General features: G+C 56.5%; 1 protein-coding gene across 5 annotated transcripts in view; it reads left to right on the forward strand.

Annotated features, from left to right (window-relative positions):
• Kcnk5 (potassium two pore domain channel subfamily K member 5) overlaps positions 1 to 17301 on the forward strand; it is a 41678-nt gene extending 24377 nt beyond the window's left edge. For 4 of the 5 annotated variants that reach the window (XM_047557042.1, XM_047557043.1, XM_047557044.1 and 1 more), the window contains exons 2-5: positions 11232 to 11343; positions 12460 to 12626; positions 12908 to 13076; positions 15377 to 17301. In XM_047557042.1, the coding sequence (XP_047412998.1) occupies positions 11232 to 11343; positions 12460 to 12626; positions 12908 to 13076; positions 15377 to 16242 (1314 nt within the window). In that variant the 3' untranslated portion in view covers positions 16243 to 17301. Of the gene's footprint in view, positions 1 to 9987; positions 10012 to 11231; positions 11344 to 12459; positions 12627 to 12907; positions 13077 to 15376 lie in introns of those variants that run through there. The other variant, XM_047557047.1, reaches the window with a different exon arrangement.
• The last annotated feature ends 5775 nt before the right edge of the window (positions 17302 to 23076 follow it).

Here is a 23076-nt window from a genome sequence, read left to right on the forward strand (position 1 = left end):
TTTGGCATTGCTCAACTGAATCCCAGGCTGGGGGTGGATAGTCTGGTTATTTTGTGGAAAGGGACCCTCAGAGTCAGGGAGCCACTGGCAGGTGCAGCTGGAGACATTGTCACCAGCCTGCTGTGTGACCTCACCCTGTCACTAGCCCTATCCATAAATTTCTTCACCTGTAACACGGGAATAGGAAATATCCACTTTGCTTTGTTCCCTTCAAGGTCTTGCATCTCCAATGAGATTGTGGCGAAGGGTGAGAGGGGCTGGATAAATGAGGCAGGGGCATGTGGGCCCATGTTCCTGGCTAATGTGGGACAGTGAGCAGAGCCGCAGAGGGTCGTCAGGTGACCCGGAAAGGACAGTAAGGCAGGGGCCAAATCCAGTGGAAGGCCCTCTGCTCAGAGCCCTAAGCCACCTTGGGAGGAAGGCCTCTTGCTGCGGAAGCCATTCTCTGCTGTCCTCACACTGTTGACCCACTCGCTGTTTGGGAGTCGCCTCTTGGCATCCATCAGGGCAGAGAATGGCAGGCACCCCTGGGACCTAGATTCTGAAAGCAGGGAAAGCATCGAGTCACGTATCTAAGTCCCAACAGGGTACAGCACCAGCGCACGGCTGGGAACCTAGGCCCAACCACCCCAGGGCAGGGCAGTGGTTTTGAGCTGGGGGTCAGAGAAGCAGCAGGTGGACGAAGTGGCCCCTTTTATCTTTAAACCCCACTGGACGTCTCCCTGTCCTGTATCCCTCAGAAGATGAAGCTGGTGGGGGTGGATTTTGAGAGCATGGTTCCAGGCCATCTGGTGTGTGTGTTTGGAAGGAAGGGGGCTCTTTCCTGTTCCCTGAGGTCAGTTCTCAGGCAGGCAGAGGTGCTGTGGGACCCAGGCCTGTGAAGTCCCTTGTGTCCTCAGGACTCAGGGATTTCCAGCATAATCCGTCAGCCCAGGCCAGCCCTCCAGGTGCCTCAGAACCCTCGCTGACGTCCCATCCTGCACTCAGACCCCACCAGCCCTTCCCTGTTTGCTTTAGCCAAACCCGCAGCCCTCCTGGGTCAGCCAGCTCCTGCAGAGCCGCCCGGGCTCAGCTCTCACGGGAGGGCTGCCTGGCTACTGGGGGAGGAGTGACCATCCCAGCCGGAGAACAATGGGGGCAGGGTCACCTGCCTTGTTTTCTTTGTCCCTCCCAAGTGAGAACAGGGCTCCCAGGCCTGTGAAAGTCGGAAACCCAGAGGTTTTTGCTGAAAACCTGCTGCCATTTGGCACCGGCCCACCCCTGTGAGCGTGAGACCTAGCGGTGCTTCTGGGCTCCGCAGAGGCTGCTGAGAGACGGCCTGGGCTGGGGAAACCCAGAGGTGGACAGGAGGCCTGCCCTGCATGTGCCCCAGTGCTAACTCTGCGGGAGGGACCTTTAAGGTCAAAGGGCAGAGCTGAAAATTGCCTGAGTAGAATCACTAGACTCACCTGGGGGAGCTTTCAAGCATGAGTTCCCAGTCCAGGCTCAGGACCGTTTCTGCTGGAATCTGGGGCGGGAGACCCAGCTGGAGTATTTTTCCAGCCCCCCCATAGAAGTCAGCACGCAGTCCAGGTGGAGTGATGGTAGTACAGCGGACCGCCCCGCCCCGCCTCTGGTTTCACCTCCTGTGGCCTCAGTTGCCTACAGTCAGTTGCAGCCTGAAAATATTAAATGAAAAATTCCAGAAATAATTCATGAATTTTAAAGTAGCACGGTGAAATTTCCTGCCGTTTGTGCCTCCTGCCTGGGAGGTGAATTGTCCCTTCTTCTGGCACGTCTGTGCCCAATCTGCTGCCATCATTTAGGAGCTGTCCTGATCATCAGTCAGCTGTGTTCCGGTTCACTCTGTGGTGTTCCCTGAAGTGTGTCCAAAGGATAGGAGTATTATGCGACGCTCCACTTTACCTGGGCTTGCCTGGGATTCTGGGGCTGGGGTTTAATCCAGGTGTGGGCCATGGTCAGGAACCTGGGAGCACTCTGGGTTGGGGTGCCGTTTTGTACACAGCCCCACCTCCGACACTGGGCTATTCTCTGACTGACTGCTTCATCTCTGGGCTCAGGGACGCAGGCAGGGCACTGGGCACATTGCCTCAAGGACCAGAGATGACGTAGACAGTGAGGGTTTCCTTCAGCCTGAGCAGAGCCTCAGGGAGACAGAAGGCACGCTCGAGAGGGCCTGGGAACGGGGCTTTTGACTTGCTGGCACTCCTGGTGGCCAGTAAGCTGACTCCCAGGAGCGAAAGATGTGTTTCCTTGCATGTGCCCTGGAGGAGTGGGGTGCAGGCGGGACAGGTCGCTGGTCTGGTCATGGTTCTGGCAGAGGGAAATGTCAATTTTAGAGGAAGTGTCCCCCATCCTAGTTGGGAGGCCCCAGTGGTCATAGTCATTTAATAGACAAGTCACTTCTCATGTTTTAGACAAAGAGACCAAACCGGCTAGAAGAACCCAAAAGTGCCGACTGAGTTGAACTGGACCCAGGTCATCAGATCCCAAGTTGACACCCCAGCAACGAACTTGTCCCTCTTTCAACTAAAAACATGATATGTCCTCCACGTAGGTATTGGAGCCCTTCTGGACGTGCAGATGAGCCCGAGCAGCTCCGGTCTTAGGAAGTGCTGTGTCCGTGACTGCCCTGGCCCACCTCTGCCCCGGAGGCCTGCTCCTTCCCTGGGAGTGGCTCCGTGAGCGAGCACTTGCCTAGCGTGCTCAAGGCTCTGGGTTCGATCCCAGCACCAAAAAGAAAAAAAAAAAGGCAGAGCCCAGGTGATCTGGGCCCGCAGCTGGTGCAGGGATCTGGTGGCATCCCTGGACCCCCGCCAGTGCCTTGCTCATGAACTGTGGTTGCCCTCTGAGCCACACCCTGGTGACCTGGGTTAGGCTGGAGGGTGGTGAGGAAAATACCAAGAATTCCTTCCCCCTGGCCTGCGTTTTTCTCCTTCCCCAGGTAAGTGGAAGGCCTGAGTCCAGCGCCCCACACTCCCTCTTACCCCGTCACCCTCCTCTAAAGAGAGCCGTTTCACATTACCATCACCTCGGGAACTTTGTATTTTTAATTTATTTATTGTGGGGGGGGGGCTTTAAAGACCCGTGCCTGGGTCAACAGAATATCTGGGCACAGTGTTGATTTAAAGTCCAAGGTGGATCCATGGGTGCAGGTCTGCCCGGACTGAGAGTCGCTGATTTGACCGCTCTGTGGTGTGTAAGTCTCAGTTTCCTCATCTGAAAAGAAGCCCGCACCCCCTCTCCCCTACCCCAGGTAACCTTAAGGAAATGGTTGGAAAAGTTGGGTCAGTCTGGGATGGAGAATGGAAGGGAATGACGGTCACCGCGGGCTTAGCTGAGGGAGTGTTCAGTTCTCTAATTTATCTTGGGAATAAGAGTTGACAGGTGCCCACTTTCTCTCCAAGAAACTTTTGACAGTCCCAGTGTGGACTGTCAGATTGAGCAGGACCAGCCCATCAGCTGGGCAAACAAGCACTCCACAGCCCCTCCCCACTCACTCCTGGGGCCCTGAACTGCCGTGGGGGAGAGGTGGGGCCCCAGGACACAGGCTCCGGCCCTCCCAGCCTCCCTTCACCTGTTCCTAGGTTTGCAGCTTTAAAATATTTAAATATGCGGTGAACATGCCCAGACTGCAAATATTTGCCTGGCAAGTGTCTGTGATAGGTTTCCTAACCTTCTGTCCTTCTGAGAATTCCTCCACTCCCTGTGGGCCCGGGTCCCACCCTGGACTCCCCACCCCAAGGGGCGTGATGGTCCTCATTAGAGAGCAGATGACCTGAAAGCCCTGCCTGGAGCCAGTGGCAGGCATGGGGTTGCCCTGAATTGCGAGTGACTGGGCGGGGAGCTGGTACTCAGGTTTGGAGAATCTGCCGTCCTTTGTCCCTCCTGACCCCAGCCTCACCTGGCAAGTGCAGGGTAGGGGCCTGGTGATGGCATTTTCTTCCCGGCGCCCTGCCCAGTTTGCTTGGCGGGTTGGGAAACTGGTCCATGTGGCTGGGAGCCTCTTGGGGGACAGAAGTCGAGTGAGGTAGCCTTCTGAAGGATGGGGGGGACATTTAGGCATGCCTGTTCCCCCCACCAGGTGGCCAGGGAATACCTGGGGAGCCACAGTACCCGCCCCCTTCCCCCATGTGGCCTGAGGAAGCTATTTGATCAGATGAGAAGGGAAGATGTGGCAGACATGAGGGAGATGGGGACAGTCTCCTCACCTCACTGTCCTGCCCTCGGGTATGAGCTCACACCCCAGCCCTTCTGGCCTCTGTCCGGGGCTTGCCAGCCCCCCTGGTCCAGCCTCAGTCTTTGCTCCTGGGTGTCACCTCGCCACAGGCTCTTGTCTCCCAGCCTGCACACATATGAATTACCGTCCTCGTTGCCGATGAATTTACCCGGCACTTGCTCGTCCTGAATGCCTTACGTGTGTTCAGTCAGTCGTGTTTGGGGCTGAGAGAGACACCAGGGCTGAGAGGCTGTTGTTTACCTGCTGCTGACAGTTGAGAGACCCCGTCCACATCAAGCCTCAGGTTGGTCCCACCAGTGCCAGGAGTACAGGTCTGCGTTTGACATGGCCCCCTCGTTCCTACAGTGGCCTTTCTGTGAGTGCAACTGAGTGTCCTTGGAGAGGAGGGGTGTGAAAGGATTCCCTGAGAAAAGTGCCCAGCTGGTAGTGTTTCAGTCCACGCTGACCTTTGTGTCCGTTTCCTGCTCTAGGTAGATGCACTGCCCTCTCCATGGAGAGTTTCTGGAGGGAACTGGCCTCCCTTCCTGCAGGAAGGACAGTCCTCGTCACCCCGGGGCGTCTCCCAGCCCCACTGCTGCTTGCTCTGCCCCCTCACACCCCTTCCTTGGGGCTCTGCTGGCCTCACTCCTCCCCAGCTCTGGCCCTGCTTCTCCCAGCCTGGTGGCACTCTCCTGGTTGGACGCTGCATCTGGGCTTCTCCGCTGCACCCCCTGCCTGGGCTGGTTCATCACCTCTCCTTCCCTTCTTGCTGGATAAGGACCTCCACCAAGTTGCTGATGAATTTAGTTAAGACCCAGCTACAGACGATGCTGGAAGATGGTGGGGTGTGGAGGGTCATTCGAGCAGGAGTGAGCTGAGACCTGAGCAGGGCCACTCTGTCTCAGTGCACGTCTTCACTCATTGAACAGGTATTTGCTGAGCAGCTACTACATGGCAGGCCTGTCCTAGGCTCTGGGAATGCAGCAGGGGGAAAGAAAAGAGATAAATCCCTGCCTTCCTGGAGCTTAAATTCCAGGGAGTCTGCGCATTCCTGTGGAAATTTCCTTTGCAGGTGTTGGAGCACTGTGTTCTGGACCTGAATTCTCTCATAATGAGAAACCCAACTGTGTTCCTCTTTCCTGCCTATAGAATGCAGAGAGCCATACTGCCCCGGTTGGCTTCATACCGCAGCTCCACCACTGACTAGTGTGTGACCTCAGGGTAAATTTTTTTTTTTTTTTTTTTTTTGTAACTGGGATTGAACCCAGGGGCAATTAACCACTGAGCCACATCCCCGGTCCTTTTTATTTTTTATTTTGAAACAGGATCTCTCTAAGTTGCTGAGGGCCTCGCTAAGTGACTGAGGCTGGCTTTGAACATGAGATCCTCCTGCCTCAGCCTCCTGAGCCGCTGGGATCACAGGCATGCGCCACCATGTCTGGCTAAAATAGGGGTAATAGCAGAATCTACTTTATAGGACATGGTGACTCAGTGAGCTAAGTGTTTTAAAGTGCTTGGATCAGGGCCTGTTCTAATAAGTGCTCAAATATTTACTTACTATCTATGAAATAAGAGCAAGGTGACTGGAAGGGTAGGGCAGAGGAGTGAGAGGGTTTTCTATACCCCGTGCACCCTGGGTGCCTGAGGATTGGCTCTTTCCCCCTCCAGGCCAGAGGGACCAGGCGAGCGCTGATGGAATGAAATAAGGATGGGTGCAGCCAGTGACCGTACTGGAGGTTGTGTCCCTGGGTCACAGGCAGGCCCTTGAGGTTGGGTGCCGTACGGAGTCCTGTGGTCTGGAAGCCATGGCAGTTGCAGGAGCTCAGGGCAGGGCGTGGAGTAGTGCCATGGGTGCCCATGGCCGCAATCCCCAGACAGACTCACGTCTTGCTGGGCCCGTCTTTCCCCACCCTGACCCTCGGAGCGGGAGACCCTGCCTGCCGTGTCTGAAGGTGAAGGTGGCAGTGTGTTCCAGACTCTGATGCGTCCATGTGTCAGGATGAGCCTCCTCCAGGAAGGGGCCTCTGCGTGGGAAGCCTCAGACTCCCGAGGGAGTGGGGCTCTCAGAGACCTCAGGCCGTGTGGACAGTGTGGACAGCGGACAAGCTGTGGCGTCGGGGCAGCTGGCGTCTCAGGCTCCCGGCAAGGGCAGGGCTATCTCATCCCGGAGGCCCTGGGTCAGAGTGGCCCGACTGGTTTTGGGGCACTTGTTTTTTCAGCTGGTGGGAGGGGGTGGAAGTGTGCACTGGCCTCCTTCCTGTGGCCTTTGTGGGGAAAGGGGCAGAATCCCAGTGGTTAGGACCCAGATGGGCCTGGGTTCTAGTCCCAGCTTAACCCTGCGGCCTTGGGCTACTTCCTTAACCTCTTGAAGCCTCAGATCCTCTTTTACCAAGTGGAAAAAATGACAGCATCTTCCTAGCAGGATTCTGTCCTCAGTAGATGAGCTCAGGGCACATAAAATGCTGAGCACAACACTTGGCACATAGTCAGCCCTCAGTAAATCAAGCTGCTTTATGATGAAGGTGACAGAGGCAGGGAACTCTGCCTCGTCCCCAGACAAGGACCTGGCCCGGGCTGTGTGCAGGCACCCTCCTTCCATCGTTCTCCAGGCTCAGATAGAAAGGGAAATATTGTCTTGTATGAATTCAGGAGCCAAGTTAAAGAATCCTGCAAATGAGCAGGGGCCACCTCCTCCCGGGAAGGCTGTTTCCCTAACCCCGGGGCCGGGACGCCTTGTCTAATAGGGTGTTTGCCTGGCTCCCCACAGCCCTTCCCCTGACCCAGGGATGGCCTCTGCCCCGGGTCAGCTCTTCTGTTCTGGGAGACTGACTGAGGCCTCCCCGTCATCCTGTGGAATCCCAACCATGATCACCAGAGCCACAGCTACATGTGGTGGGAATGGGGAGCGGGCACCCCAAGTTCACATCCAGACGTCAGCTCCCTGAGCCCAGCCTTCCTCCTGCCAAGTGATGTGCAGCAGGGTCTAGGAAGAGCCAGCTTGGTAGTATATGTATAGAGGCCTTAGCAAGGGGACAGCAGCACTGTTGTCACTCTCCTCAAACCCCTCCCCACCCCACCCCCACCCCACCCCCACCCCACCCCCGCCTCCAGCCAGCGGGTAGGCAGAACTGCGCTGATTCCCAGGCCAGCTATTGGGGAACCCTGAGCAGAGGAGGCAACAGCAAGAGCTGCTGGGGTCCCAGGGCAGGCAGACTGGGCAGGGAGCTGACGGGAGGGAGAGAGGCAGGGAGTGCAGACTGGAAACCAGCTGGTCGGCAGCCCAGGCCTGCTGTCCAGGTACCCGCTGCCCCACCAGCCTAACTGCCGCCACTGCTTCTAGCATTGTGACCTCCAGCTACTGCAAGGATTTCCCTGATGCTTCCCGCCCCACACAGCTGGGGGCCCTTTGGAAGGCCTACCCCATGGATGACCCTGGGAGAGGGGAAGTCATGAGGCTCTGGCTCCCTGATGACCCGGGGAGGCTGGGACTGCAAGCTGTCACTCAGGGCGTACGCTCAGTGGAGTGAAGGGCAGGAGGCCCAGCCTGTCCACCTCTCCGTGCTCCTATCTTGAGTGCCATCTCTGGGGACTGTATTCTGTCAGTCTTATGTTTGATGTCTGCTTAACACTTTGTAAGTGACCCCCAAATTTACAAAGGTCCCCTTTGGCAAGCTAGTGGGTCTCAGAGGGAACTTCCCTGTCTGGGGGGCTGACCTGTGAATTGCAGGGCATTTAGCATCTCTGGCCTTCTGCCCACTTAATGCCAGCATGTTCCCCCGCCCCATCATCCTCTGGAATAAGCCCGTCCATTTCTTCTCTGTGTCTCCCCCGTGTCGGGCAGATAGAGTGCTCTTCCTCTCGCAGCATTTCCCAGCCCTTCCAGACGTGCTCCCTGTCCTAGCCATGCCACACGGCACCCTGGCGGGTGGTGCTCCCGCACCCCCCCAGCCCTGAAACTTCTCCTTCTCAGAAGTTGGTCACCACAAGGGCAGCCCTGGTTGAGGTAGATCCTATCCACAAAAGCCACCTTGTCTCCTCTTGCCCCGTGGCTCACTGGTCAGCGTATCCTGCGAAGTCCGAGCATGTCTCGCGTGACCCTGGGGAACAGGGCGCTCAGCTCCTCCCGCCCTGGACAGATGGCGCTGCCGCCTGTGGCCTGATAGCGCGTTTGCTGGTCTTTTGGCAACCACCTTCGTGTTTGTTGATTTGTGGTCAGCTGGAACCAAGGACTTTCCCCTTTGGTCCAATACCGGTCTTTTCTAATCCAAAATTGCTAGAAGCCTTGAGAATTGAAGAGACACTCGTAGTTCCTCGGTGCCCGCCGTATCTCCAGATGATCTGGGGTCTCAGTGCTGCCTTCGTACTGTGTCGCCATCATCCTGCCCCGGCCCGCCCTTCATTTTCATCTTCTACATGTGGGATTGGTCAGCCATCAATGTCCTCACTCTGCCATTGATTAAAGAGATAAAGAGGCCAGGCCTTGGGCATGATCAGAGACGCCTCATCTAGATTGAGGGTGACCAGCACTGCTTGGGGTGGTGTCTGCCCTTGAGTGGCCCCGGTGATCCCAGCTCCACCCCACACTTCTCGGTCTTGTTCACAAGAGTATCTCTAAGTGCATCTGTCAGCTGCCTTGCTGGAATCGAGATGGGCGGCATTCCACGAGACTCGAAGGCTTCAGAGGAGATGCAGTTAGCTGAGCGTGACTGTGTGCGCTTCTCTTTCCACCGCTTCCTCCGCTCAGTGCTCCTGACGTCCTGTTCTCCCCATTCAGCAGTTTCCAAGGGTTCGCTTTGCCTTCTGAGTTTCTAGAGCCCACCCTTTTCCTTCTTGTGAATATAGGGACAGCAGGTCTAGGGGACATCTTTTCTGTTCCCCACAATTCCAAGTGGTGACCCAGTGTTACCTTTGATTCATTTCCTGCTTAAAGGTGTTCTTGCATGTTCTTTCATCTATTTACTTCAGGCCATCCAGTTTAATTAAAATTGATATCAGGTGTGCACAGCAGTGCAAGCCTGTAATCCCAGCAACTCCGGAGGCTAAGGCAGGAGGATTGCAAGTTCGAGGCCAGCCTCAGCAACTTAGTGAACACCTGTCTCAAAATTTAAAAAAAAATTAAATAAAAAGGGTTGGGGTTGTAGCTCAGTGGTAGAATGCCTTGGGTTTAACCCCAGTACCAAAAAAAAAAAAAAAAAGAATACCAGATAAGTGGAGGCAAGGGAATGGGTGGTTCTGGCTTTCTCTGCCATCTGTTTAGCGTCAACACACGGGGTTCAAGTTCTTCCTCATTCTCTTGCTCCAAATGTATGTTTAGGTTTTTCAAAAGCCTCTTGGGGCTGGAAGTACAGTGATAGAGTGCTTGGCCCTGGGTTCGATCCCAGCACTGGGGGGTGAGGGGTGGGGCCCTTTGGGATGGTCCTGTTTAGTTCTCTTGATGGCAGGTTTGTATCTAAATCCCCTCCAGTTATTTCACATGTAAATGGCTGGTCCAGCTAGACCACAGGCTCTGAGGACAGGGACTTCTGACTGAAGTCAGTGCAGCACACCACCCCCCCATGTCCCCTGTGAGGGATGCTTCGAAGCCTGCAGGGAATGTTCTGGAAGTGCAGGAGGAGGCAGGGCAACAAACAGTACGCGGTTTGACGGTGCGTCAGGCAAGCACGTCATCATGGAAAATTCTTTACAGAGTGTGCAGATCCATTTACACGGGCCTCTGCTGCTTCTGCAAACGGCACATTCCTTAAGATCAAGCCTCCCGTTCCCTTCCCCACCAAACCTCAGTCATGCCTCGGGTGGGTCAGAATTCGGCTGCAGCCTCACTCAGTCTCTGCCCGCTGCCCTCAGCTTGGTTTTCACAGGGAATCTGGCTGAGCTCCTGGTCTCTTGGCTGAGCTGGGTCATCCTGGGACTCCTCTTGGGTGCCAGGATCCCACCCCAGAGTTAGAGCCCCCCTTTTGTTTTTCTTATACTGTGGATTGAACCCATTGATGGTTCACCACTGGGCCACACTCCCAGCCCTCTTTGTTTTACTTTGAGAAAGGATCTGGCTAAGTTGTCCAGGCTGGCCTCGAACTTGGTGATCCTCCCTCGGGTCTCAGCCACCCGAGTTGCTGGGATCACAGGTATGTGCCGCCACACCCAGCTTAGAGCCTCTTCTGGGCTTCTGGGCCCAGGCTCTGGCAGCCAGCAGAGCCCCACTGTAGGCTGGGCTGAGTGACAGGCAGAGCTGGAGGATGGGGTCTAGATGACTGTTGAGTCATTCACCCTGAAATGTACCCACTGCCCCTTGACCTACCTGTCCCTGCCCAGCCAGGTGCTCAGCCCAGGGCAAAGGAAAAAGGAATCCAGGGCAGGGAGGGGAGGGGGTGCCTGCAGGGTAAATGAGAATCCTGCGGGTTGGGAGGCACAGCTGGTTTGCATGCCCTCAGGGGACAGATCAAGGGGGCACTGAGCTGGATCTTAGCAGGTCTCCTAGAGTGGGTTGAAGAATATAGGGGTCCCTGTTGGGGGTCCCTCCCAGGCAACCTGAGCAGGGACCTGGTCTCTCAGGTGGAACTGGGGGAGGGCTGGGGGCAGTGCCGGGAGTTCTGTGTGTCTGCAGTCATCACACTCTTCTACCTTTGAGAAGTAGAATAGTACAGTGCTTCTCAAAGTGTGGTCCTTGGACCAGTAGCATCAGCACCACCCGGGAACTTGTTAGAAAGTCCCAGACCTTCTGAACAAATTCTGGACGTGGGACCCAGCAGTCTGTTTAACCAAAGCTCTCCAGGTGAATCTGGCAAACTACTAAGTTTAGAGCCAGAATGCCAGGTATGTGGCCTTAAGCAAATAATTCAGCCTCTCTGATCCTCCATTAAATGCCTCATCTGTACAATGGAAACACTAGCTGCCACCTTGATATCGCGATGATTAAAGGAGAATGCTTTCAAGGAATTCAACGCAGTGCTGTTACTCAGAAAGCACCTGTACGAATGGCCTCAGTTCTGATTTCATCGCCACTCTCTCTTTTTAGGTGGTATCTGATGCTGCAGGGCAGGGCGTGGCCATCACAGGGAACCAGACCTTCAACAACTGGAACTGGCCAAATGCAATGATTTTTGCAGCCACGGTCATCACCACCATTGGTAAGTTTCCTGAGAACTTCGGGCACCCTTGCTCCATGCCCTCCTTGGAATCTTACAGGGATCCAGTTTGGGTGACTCACCCTTGTTGGGGGTAAAATCTGGCCTGTTACACTTTGTCCTATGGACTACTAAGGATTTAGTATGACCCTGGTGACGTTCCGAGCCTGCGAGATTGTCTTCGTGGGTTCTGGACGGAGCCTTTTGGCAGAAGCAGTGACACAGCCTGGTGGCTAAGCCCTGCCGGAGACCGATTCTCTGTGGCTGCACGGCCGGCCACTGCAGAAGCTGGGGCTCACAGCGCCACGGGCTGCCTCCCACCGTTCCACGGGTCGCCTAGATGCAGCTGGCCCCTTCTGGCTCAAGCTTGCTCAAGCAGTCAAATGATGGCTGTGGTGGGCATCATGGAAATGCCCAGCTGGCCTGATGTCCCAGATGGCTCCTCCCACCCCAGGTCTGACAGTGGGTGCTGGCTGTTGGCTGGGGGCTCAGCAGGGAGGAAACAAGAGGCCCCTCCACATGTGGCTCTGGCATCTCAGTATGGCTGAGGGAGGATCCCGGAAGTGAGCATATCAAGAGAACCCAGGGGAGAGGCAGCAGGCTTCTTAGACCTCAGCCTACCCAGCAGCCTCTACTGCTTCCTGTGGTCAAGCAAGTCGCCGAAGCCCCGAATCAAAGGAGGAGAATGGTTCCATCTTGATGTGAGCAGTTGCATAAGAAGGGAGGGGACTGAGCATGGCCATCCTGGGGGACTGTCCATGTTCCTGTGGGGTGTCTACCAGAGAGGGTGTTTTCCTCTGATTTGCACAATGGTACCATGTGAGCTAGTGGAGGACCTGCTGTGGGGGAGGCTTAGTCTCTGCCTGCAGGGAGCTCCCAGTCTGACGGCGACAAGGCCATGCCGTCATAATTGCTGCATAAGTGATCGTGGCCAGAGTGGGATCAAGGAAAGTATCATTACTTAAATATTGATATTAGATCAATATCAATTGATCCCAGAGAATGGGCCTCCCACAAGCAGGAGTGTGTGTGTGTGTGTATGTGTGTGGGGGTCGGTGGGGGCTGCCGGTGCTCTGCCTGTGTGCCTGGCCTCACTGGCCTCCGTGTCTCCTCCCTCAGGTTATGGCAATGTGGCTCCCAAGACTCCGGCCGGGCGCCTCTTCTGTGTCTTCTATGGTCTCTTCGGGGTACCTCTCTGCCTGACGTGGATCAGTGCCCTGGGCAAGTTCTTCGGGGGACGTGCCAAGAGGCTGGGCCAGTTCCTCACGAGAAGAGGCGTGAGCCTGGTATGTCCCCAAACCTTTGGTGCTGGCAGAATTGGGGGGAGCATGACAAGGGAGCGGGGAGGATAGGAAGGCTTCAAGAACGAAGGGTGTGGGGACATGGTGGTTTTGGTGATCTCTGCCCTACTGTGCAGACTGGGAGCATTCCTCCCCCTCCTTCCTGGGTAGCAAGCCTCCTGGACATGGTGGCCAGGTGGCCTCTCCTAGCTGGTCCACGCCCGCAGCCCTGGGGCGTCCGTGCTGGGTTTCTGAGGTCTTTGACCGGGTCTCCCACTACCCCACAGCGGAAGGCACAGATCACGTGCACGGCCATCTTCATCGTGTGGGGTGTCCTGGTCCACCTGGTGATCCCGCCCTTCGTGTTCATGGTGACCGAGGAGTGGGACTACATCGAAGGCCTCTACTACTCCTTCATCACCATCTCCACCATCGGCTTTGGTGACTTTGTGGCTGGTGAGTCTCTGTCCCCTCTCCCTTGCCTCCCCCTCTCCACCTTCTCTTCTGCCCCCTCTCTAACCTCAGCCAAGCAGACCTTTGCTGGTGTCCTGGTAGCTGTCCTTCTCGCTTGGTGTCCAGTCTGATCTCCTCGATGTCTCCCCCAACTCCTAGGCTAGGAGGAGGACCTGTGGCCTGCAGGGTTGGGCCTCCTATGAGAGAGCCGGGCTGTCCCATCCTAGCCGCCTGCTGTCAGTCACAGAGCAGAGGGAACCGTCTTAAAACTTTGGCTCAGAGGCCTCAGCCAAACTTCGCTGTTGCCACAGGCAGACTAAAGACAAGGCAGGCCTTCTCCTCGGCTGCCCTGCCCCCTCAGCCCTCGCACGCCCTCCTCCTCCTCTGCTTAATCCCTGGAGGACAGGAAAGGCAGGAAGGTTCTTTAGCCCCTTTGTCTGAAGGCCTGCAACCAGCTTGCGCCTGTGGCCTGCACAGCCTCTTGGTTCTTAATCTTCTTGACACCCTGCTCAGCCCGACTGACCGACTGACCCAGCATTTGTTCCCTCCATGCCTGTGCCCTGCCCAGCTGATCTCCACCTCCGCTCCAGGGCCTCTGGTCTTCACCCCAACTCCTCACCCAGAGGGCAGGGGCAGGGCACCCCCTCTGCCCCACTGCATGTGGAATGCAGGGAGAGGGCAGCTGAGGGGGTGGAGGAACAGGAAGGGGGTGAGAACACTCCACTGATCCTGGCAAATCCGAGCCTGCCTGCTGTCTTGGAGATACATGTAAAGGCGCAGTCCTGCCATTGTCTAGGCCCTGGGCCCAGAGCAGGCTGAGAGGGAGCCTCTGGGATCAGCGGAAGGCCGAGGCAGGTTGAACCACTGTGGTCAGCTCCCGCCAGATAATAATCTGTCTTTTACCTGTAAAATTGGTTAAAGTAACAATAATAATAATAAAAATAAAAATAATGCCCACCACACAGGATGTGAAAAATGAAACACGTCTCTGTTCCTGAGTACAGCTGTGTTAGTGTGGGCCTCGTCATCGTCATTGTCACAGTCTGCCTGTGATCAGGAGCCTTGAGCAGGACTGACAGCACGCAGCAGACGGAACACCTCCTGAGGCACAACCCGGCCCCAGGGAGCCTAATCTGAGGCCAGAGGCTGCTGCCTCCTCCAGTCCCTTCTCTTAAGTTCCTTCTGGTCTGAGGGAGGAGGTAGGGTGGAGATCCACACTGTGGGAAGTGGGAGGTCAGGGAAGAAGTCTCATCCTAGAATGTAAGAGGGCCACCAGAACTCGGGGGTGACCCAGGAAGGCGCTGGAGGAGGACAAGGAGTCCTCCAGGCCCAGGAAGAGCTGGTCTTGAGAAAGGCAGAAACAGGAAGCAGGGAGGCAGACCAGGCCTTCCAGAACAAAGACAGTTCCGAGTGACCGCGCTGCTGGGTCACCTTAGCGCAGCCACCGGCCTCATTCACGGAGAAGCAGCAAGTCCCTCCCCTGTGTGGCTGCTGCCAGCTCCTCCGTCATGTAGTTTCCATCCTGTTTTTAACTGCTGTCACATACACGCTCCAGCTGGGCACAGCAGAGGACCTCACAGAAAGGCACTCATGAGCTGTTCTTCTCTTTTTTCTTTTTCTTTTTGGCACCAGAGATTGAACCCAGGGTGCTTAACCACTGAGGCACATCCGCAGCCCTTTTTACGTTTTATGTAGAGACAGGGTCTTGCTAAGTTGCTTAGGGCCTTGCTAAGTGGCTGAGGCTGGCTTTGAACTTTGAGATGATCCTCCTGCCTCAGCCTCTCGAGTTGCTGGGATTACAGGTGTGTGCCACCATACCCGGCTGTGAGCTATTTCTTGACTCACATGTTGGTTAGTTACTGCAACAGAACCCCAAACCCCTTTATCCTCCCTCACCCATAAGGCAACCACTGTCCTGACTTTTGTTTTTTTTAAGACAAGTTCTCCCTAGGTTGCTGAGGGTCTTGCTAAATTGCTGAGGCTACCTTGAACTTCAGTCCTCCTGCCTCAGCCTCCAGAGTGGGATTGTGGGTGTGCACCATTGTGCCCCCATGCCTGGAGGAGACTGAGGTTCAGAGAAGGGCTGAGAGGGGTCATGAGTAATGTGGCCAAGGGTCTTCAGAAAGGAGATGGGGTGAGGGTAGCCCAGAGTCTGGGACAGCCCGTTTCACGTCATGTCACCCCCACCACCACATACAGCATGCTGAGGCAAGACACTGTCTCAGGCAGCACGCCGTTGGCCACTGCAGGTTGACCGGTCCCTGTGGACCCTCTCTGACCCTCTGGGCTTCCCCTCCCCTCAGGTGTGAATCCCAGCGCCAACTACCACGCCCTGTACCGGTACTTTGTGGAGCTCTGGATCTACCTGGGGCTGGCCTGGCTGTCCCTCTTTGTCAACTGGAAGGTGAGCATGTTTGTGGAGGTCCACAAAGCCATTAAGAAGAGGCGGAGACGGCGGAAGGAGTCCTTCGAGAGCTCCCCACACTCGCGGAAGGCCCTGGGGATGGCGGGAAGTGCCACCTCCAAAGACGTTAACATCTTCAGCTTCCTGTCCAAGAAGGAGGAGACCTACAACGACCTCATCAAGCAGATTGGGAAGAAGGCCATGAAGTCGAGCGGGGGCAGCGAGAGGGTCCCGGGAGCCGGGCCGGGGCCTCCAGGGGCTGGACTGCCAGCGCTGCCCACCTCCCTGGCGCCCCTGGTGGTCTACTCCAAGAACCGCGGGCCCAGCTTGGAGGAGGTGTCGCAGACGCTTCGGAGCAAAGGCCACGTGTCGAGGCCCTCTGGAGAGGAGGACGGGCCGCAGGCGCCTGAGGCCGGCTCCCCCGCCTCCGAGGTGCTCATCAACCAGCTGGACCGCATCAGCGAGGAGGGCGAGCCCTGGGAAGCCCGGGACTACCACCCGCTCATCTTCCAGAACGCCAACATCTCCTTCGCCAACGAGGAGGCCGGCCTCTTGGATGAGGAGACCTCCAAGTCCTCTCTGGAGGACAACCTGGTGGGGGAGGAACAGCCTCAGGAGGGGGACGCCAGCCAGGGGCCCCTGAACATGGGCGAGTTCCCCTCGTCGGACGAGTCCACCTTCACCAGCACTGAGTCCGAGCTCTCCGTGCCTTACGAACAGCTGATGAACGAGTACAATAAGGCAAATGGCCCCAAAGGCACCTGAGGCGGGCCGGCTCCCCACCCCACCTTTGACGGCTCTTCCCCCTCACCCGGGGTGTCCCGCGGTGGCCGAGAGCTTGGGCCCCTGGTCAGGGGCAGCCCTGGAGCTGGGAGTGGGGAGCCAGGGGCCTTTCTTTCCCTCCATCCCCTCCAGCTGGTGGCCCCTGATGGAACACGGTGCATGCCCAGGACAGGGCCTCTGCTCTCCAGCTGAGCAGCACCCTGGTAGCGGGGAGGCTGCTGTCCTGAGCATGGATGGTTTTATTAATGATTGGAAGGCACGTGGGCTGGCAGGATGGACCCTGAGGAGGCCCACACCGCATGGGGCTTCGCCTGTCTTCAGTTGAATGTCACACGGTTCTCTGAGGCCAGAGGCCTCAGCTGTTAAGTTTACCAGTATTAATGAGCAACTTCTATGTGCCTGGCACTGAGCTAGAAGTTTCAGAGAGAGGAGGGGCTGTAAGACTTGGGTTCTGCCTTTTTAAGCACTGACGTGTTTGGGAAGGTTCAGCTGTGATGCTGGGTCTGGGCTTCTCAGTACCCCAACAGTAGTACGGCCCATCTCCCCATCTACTTGTGGATCTGCCCTTCAGGTCCCCACTGCAAACCTTGGTAGGGCAGAGGCCACTGGGGGAGGAGAGCCAAGGAGATGATGGGCAGGAACTGAAGCAGGTCACAGCCAGTATGGGCCCCAGGGCCTTGTCCTCCTTGCCCCCAGAGCCACATCCCTGTCTCATACCTTTGGCCAATCAATGGCAGACCTACGGCTTTCTGCACCTAAGTTGGGGGAGGAAGAGAGGGTGGAGGACACAGGCCATGGAAACTGGGGGCAAGGGAGTCCACAAGGAAGCCTAAGGGAGTGGCTGAGCTCTGGTTAACTCTGCCCTCGCCCCTCTTGTCCCCTCACTTCCCCTGAGAATTGCATACCCCAGCCCTGACCTGAGCACCCACACGCCCATCCTGCTGTCCCTACATTACCTAGACTCAGGTCACGGACCTCACTGCCCACCTCCCTGTCTCACCTGTATCCCCCACTCCTCCCAGCCAGAGCCAGGGCACGAGGCCAATTCACCAATGGAGAATGGCCAAAACTGTGAATTGAGCTCCTCTCTCTAGCTACTGTATGGCGTGCGTGCGTGCGTGCGTGCGTGCGTGCGTGCGTGCGTGCGTGGTGTGTAAGACAGGAAGGCGTCTGGGCTGAGGAGATAATGTGAAACTGTACGTGGACTTTCTGGCGAGGGGTGGGCAGAACTCGCTGCTGCCTGACTTGGGGTTTTGATGATGCTCACCCTTGGACCAGCCCACTCTGCCCTGAATGTGTTCGTTTTTGCTACTTTTTTTTTTAATGAACTGCTGTTTTATATACCTGGAATCTGTTGTTTGCTTCAGAGCCAGTGGTTAAAGAGCAGGGTCCTGAGGATGCGGGTGTCCAGTGTGTGTGTACCCTGCTGCCCCACCAACTCAACTGGGTCTTTTGTGATGATTTAAGCTAAGATCATGATATCAAGAGCCAAGTCCCCAAGCACAGTTGATGGCAGGGAGCAGCGTGGAGAAGGGCCTCCGCTGCAGGCGGCTGAGTGCTGGGCAGGAGGCACCTGAGCCCGGCCTCAGCCCCCTCCCTCTGCACCCTTGCTGTGGGGCAAGCGGGTCTCGAGGGCCCCTCTCCGCCATGTGAAACTAGCCGTGGGCACGTCCACGCCCATCACTGTAAACGGTTGCAGCGGCCAGCCTGGGGGGCAGCGCAGCCCGTGTCCTGTGCAGGGTCCCACGAGCTCGTCTTGTTGCCCACTCTCTGGATCACACACTGTATGAACATACTGGCAATGGTGGCAAATGTAATTTATTTTAACATTTTTACAATAAAATATATGGACCATCCAGCTTGCTGTGTACTGGGGTGGGGAGGGAGGCAGGGTGGAAAGGGAACCGGGGTGTGGTCTCTAGGGAAGGGGGCTCCCTGGGAGGGCCCAGAGAGGGCAGAGAGGACTGAGGACAGGCTGCCTTCAAGAGAATCGGTGTGGTCTGAAAGGGAGAAAAGAAGGCGGAGCAGGTGAGGAGAGGAGAGGCCGGCCTCTGGGTGAGGCTGGGGAGGTGGGGTGCCAGTCCCACCCTGTCGGGTTTACAGGCCCCTGAGAAGGCTCTGCGCCCCATCGAGCACAAGAGAATGCCTGACATTGCAGCAGCCTGGCAGGTGGGGGTAGAGGAGGACTCAGGTACAGAGTTGTCCTCTGCAAAATCCCAGGAAGAAGCACCTGGATCCCAACCCAAGCAGCCTGGCTCCAGGGCTCTGCACAGCCACGATGATGGGGTATGTTTTATGGCAGACCTCTTATCTCTGCGAAGGGCTCCTGTCCAGAAAGCTCCAGAGAAGACCACGGCTGAGCTCCAGGTGGACAGGAGCACAGCCAGGAAGGGGCACTGCGACTGAGGAACGGAAAGGGCAGGCAGGCTCAGCTGCGCCTCTGTCTCCAGCTGTTAAAGTTTGTGATTTGGGGAGAGAACCATGTATGTTTTTCACGAGGGGACGGGCGTGTCTATGAGGGGTCACATCCATGGGTTCCACCAACCTCCACTTAGAATAATTCAAGGAAGCTGGACACAGTGGTGCACATTTGTAATCTCAGCGACTCTGGAGGCTGAGGCAGGAGGATCCAGAGTTCACGGCCAGCCTCAGCAAAAGTGAGGCACTAAGCAACTCAGTGAGACCGTCACTAAATAAAATACAGAAAAAGGGCTGGGGATGTGGCTCAGTAGTCAAGTGCCCCTGAGTTCAATCCCCAGTACTCCCCCACCAAAGAAAAAAACTTCAAGGAAAAAAGTGTTAGGGCGTTGCTGACGTGTCCCACAGTCAGACCTTAGATGGTGGAGTCGGTACTGAGCACCCAGTCTTTGTCAGTGGTTCCCTGAACAGTACAGTACGACAGCTGTCAAGGCACTTACACTGTGTTGTGTTTAAGCCACGTGGGAGCGTGTGTGCGTGTTCTATGCAAATCCATGCCTCGTAATGTCGGGGCCTTGAGCTTCCTCGGATCTCGGCCCTGGGGGAGTCCTGGGGCCATCCCCCACAGACACAGAGGCTCGGCTGTGCTCCATGCCCTCCTCCCTTTGCCAGCACATCTCCCCATCTCTCTCTGCCACACATACATGACCTGGGTTCTCTGGTTTTCCTGAGCCCCCAGTCGGTCTTGAGGCGACAGTTGCATATCACTGAACATTGGCACTGGACCATGCCCCTGTCACGGGACAGCTCAGCACCCGTGTGGCACAGGCCTCGGGGCCCATCTGCAGGGTGGAGATGGCAGCCAGGGCGGCTGGGGGTGCAGCTTTCCCCGGGCCCCCAGCCGAGGGGGCCTGCACAGCTTGCAGGCTTGTGTTTGAATGACAAAACACAACTGAAGACAGGGGCAGCTGTGGTCTTGGCCCCCTGTGGCCCAGCTTCCTCTGGAGCTGTCTGAGAAGGTGGATGGTGGGGGAGGCCAGACCTCAGCTGCAGTCAGGTGAGCCGTGAGCCCCAGGTTCCTGAAGTCACAGGTGGGGTGCTCTGCGGGGGACATGGGGAGACAGCACAGTGCCAGTGTGCTGGGGGGGTGGGGAAGTCGGGGAAGTGAGGGACCAGGTGAGCGGGTAGTGGGGGCGTCACAGGACACCCTGGCAGGGGATGTCCCCTGTGGAAGCCACTGATTCACTTATGGCCTGGGTCTGAGAGCCCTTGAGGAGTGAGACCCACAGACTTACTGGGGTCCTCACGAGGAGGCCCCCGAGTCATCACTCCTAATCCCATCCCAGCAGCCACCCCGCCCCGACCCAGCTAGGCCTCCTGCCCTAGCGCTCAGCTCTCCACCTGCACCACTGCGCTGACACTCATCTGTTCCACTGTTGACGGTGTCCCAGGTCCATGGAGGGCACCTGGAGTGGAGCACTGTGTGAGGGACAACGCCCTGCATGCGGGGGGCTGCATCTCCTTCTTTGATTGATTGATTGACCCCAGGGCCGCTGAGCCACTGAGCCACATCCCCAGGCCTATATTGTATTTTATTTAGAGACAGGGTCCCACTGAGTCGCTTAGTGCCTCTCCTTTGCTGAGACTGGCTTTGAACTTGCGATCCTCCTGCCTCAGCCTCCCGAGCCGCTGGGATCACAGGTGTGTGCCACTTCTCCCAGATCACTCTCATTTTTTTTAATTAAATTTTTATTTTTTAAATTTGTTCTAATTAGTCATACACGATAGTAGAGTGCATTTTGACATGCCGTACACAAATGGAGCACGACTTCTCCTTCCTCTGGCTGAACATGGTGCAGAGTCCCATGGGTATGTGATCCTGCATGCGTACAGGGTGCTGATGTCCCACTCCTCGCTCGCATTCTTTATGCTCTCCTTTCCATCCCTTCTTCCTGGTTGTGCTAGGTATTGATGTCCTGTCCACGCTTCCCAAGTCTTTATGTCTTTTAATTCTCAAAGCCAGCATTATTACTAACCCCATTTTACAAAGGAGGAGATTGAAGCAAACAGAGGTTGTTCCCCAAATTCAAACAACTATGAAGTGACAGGAAGCTGCTTCCCTGACTTACATCCCTCCCGGTCTACCTTCTGCCAGTTCCTAATCTGAGGGGGGAGCCACCTCGGAGAACCCAGAGTCTGATGGAAGCAGCCGGCAGCTCCAACCCTCAAGGAGTCTGCGACCTGAGGGGCAGAGGAGCTCAGAAAAAAGCTTCCGGAGCGATGGTGGCTGATGATGATCTTGTCTGGCCCTTTCCAGTGCAGGGTGGACACCCAGACAGCCTCGTTCTCCTTCTCAGTCTTGGCCTGGTGACTCCTCCAGGTCACACCGGAAGTCAGAGGTTCAGCTGGGACATGACACGACTGGCTTCTCTTTCTGGAGCCTGGGTGGAATGGCGGGAGGGAGCAGGAAGGCTGGCTGCCCTGCTCTGGGAGGGGACTCTAGAGAAGACTGCCTCCCTAGGGTCCCCTGAGGTTGGATCTCAGCTCTTCTGCTAGAATAATAGGATTCCAATGGCCAAATTCATGCAAGACTAACCCAGAAACCAGATGCCCGTTTCTGAATGGCCGGGAATATTTATGTGAGTTGGTAGGATCCCCTCCTTGAGATCTCTGTCCCTTCCATCCACTGGGTCCCCATCACCTACTGCAGTCCCTCACCTGGATCCCTGCCGCGTCTCGGGGCCTGGCACCTGGTATGAGCTCCACGGGTTGAGTGGATGAATGAGTCCCCTCATCTCTCTCGCAGACTCCCTTCCACCCGCCCACATCAGCAACCCACAGGATTTGTCCTCAACCCAGATCTGACCCCTTCCCCTCCTGCTTTCCCCATCCTTGGAGAATCCTCACTGCACTTCCTGGGTTTGCTGCAGCCTCCACTGTCAGTCCCTCACCCACCCCTCTGGGCTCCAGCCACTTTGCCCAGGTGGGCTCGGTTGCCCAGGTGTCCCTCCTCTCCTGGGTAAGTCCTGAGACCTGTTGGCCTCCACCATGGACATTGGCTTCTCTGGGGAGCCCTCCACAGTCACTAAACCTGAGCCGTGTGGCCTCCTGGCTTCGCGGCCAGGTGACCTCAGTGCTGCCGAGCTCCTCCCTCTGTCCCAGCTGCTCTGCTGTTGTTCAAGTTCCCTGTCTCCTGGTTTCCTGCCCCTTCCCTGGCGGGAAGCCACTGGAAGCAACAGGGAGAGGCTTGTTCCGCCTTTGCATTCCCACCCTAGGGCCGGCGTGGAGAAGAGCCCGGCTTTCCCGTGTTTACAAAATGCAGGGTGCACCACCAGTCCCCGCCTCTTCCCTCGGCAGTTCAGCCCCTCTGTTCCTGGAGCACCAGCCAAGTCAGAGGGCAAGGGCGAGTCCCGGCAAAGCCAGGTGGGTGATCTCAAGGGACCTTGTAGGATGAGGTGACCAGGTGAGTCACCTCACCTTGTGCCCAGTCACTGCCGAGTCACCTGAATCTGGAGCAGGACAGGTGTGTGGCACGCCTTGCCTCCAGAAGCACCGAGGCCTGCATCCTTCTGCATCCCGCTCACCTCCCTGTCTTTACCCGGCCCCATTCCCGAATGATGGGGAAGATGGGCCCCAGGGCCCTAGCTCCGAGTCCCATGCTCTCCAGGGGAATGCTTCTGCTCCCAGCGCCAGCCTCCTGGTCTACAAAGCCCTTTCACACCCATTCCTCTGTGGGATCACTCAGCAGCCCCAGGAGCCAGGTGTAATATTTTGCAGCCCAATTTGAGGGCCTTTTTCAAACGAGGAGACCCAGGGTCGTGGTTTGGTTGCCTTGGGAGAACAAAACCTAAGGCTAGATCTGGAGGATGGATGGAAGAAGTAGCAGAAAGGGAGGTGAAGAGGGAGATGGGAGAGAACAGGCGACTCAGGTGTACTTCGGAGCTAATGCCACTGTGGGTCACGGGTGGCGACGGGCGTCTCTGAAGGATGGGATTTCTTTATTTATCCATCAGTTCCTGCGTTTGGTCCTTAAGAATTCCCCCAGGGGCATGGATCCCTACCTTCCTTCCATTCGTACCGGATGTGGTGTGCTACACAGCCCAGAGATGTCCAAGACAAGATCTCCTGTTTCACAATCCTGTCAGCAAAGTGAACCGTAACTCCACCAGGAGTGGAGTCCATTCCCCTTCAACGTGAACTGGCTCTGGAATATTTTGATCAATGAAATATGGTGGAAATGACCTTCTGTCACTTTTTAAAAATATGTTTTTGGTTGTCAATGGACCTGTTATTTTATTTATTTATATGTGGTGCTGAGAATCGAACCCAGTGCCTCACACAGGCTAGGCAAGAGCTCTGCCACTGAGCCACAACCCCAGCCCAACCTTCTGCCATTTC

This window comes from Sciurus carolinensis, chromosome 7 (genome assembly GCF_902686445.1).
Source record: "Sciurus carolinensis chromosome 7, mSciCar1.2, whole genome shotgun sequence".
In the NCBI taxonomy this organism is placed as follows: domain Eukaryota; kingdom Metazoa; phylum Chordata; class Mammalia; order Rodentia; family Sciuridae; genus Sciurus; species Sciurus carolinensis.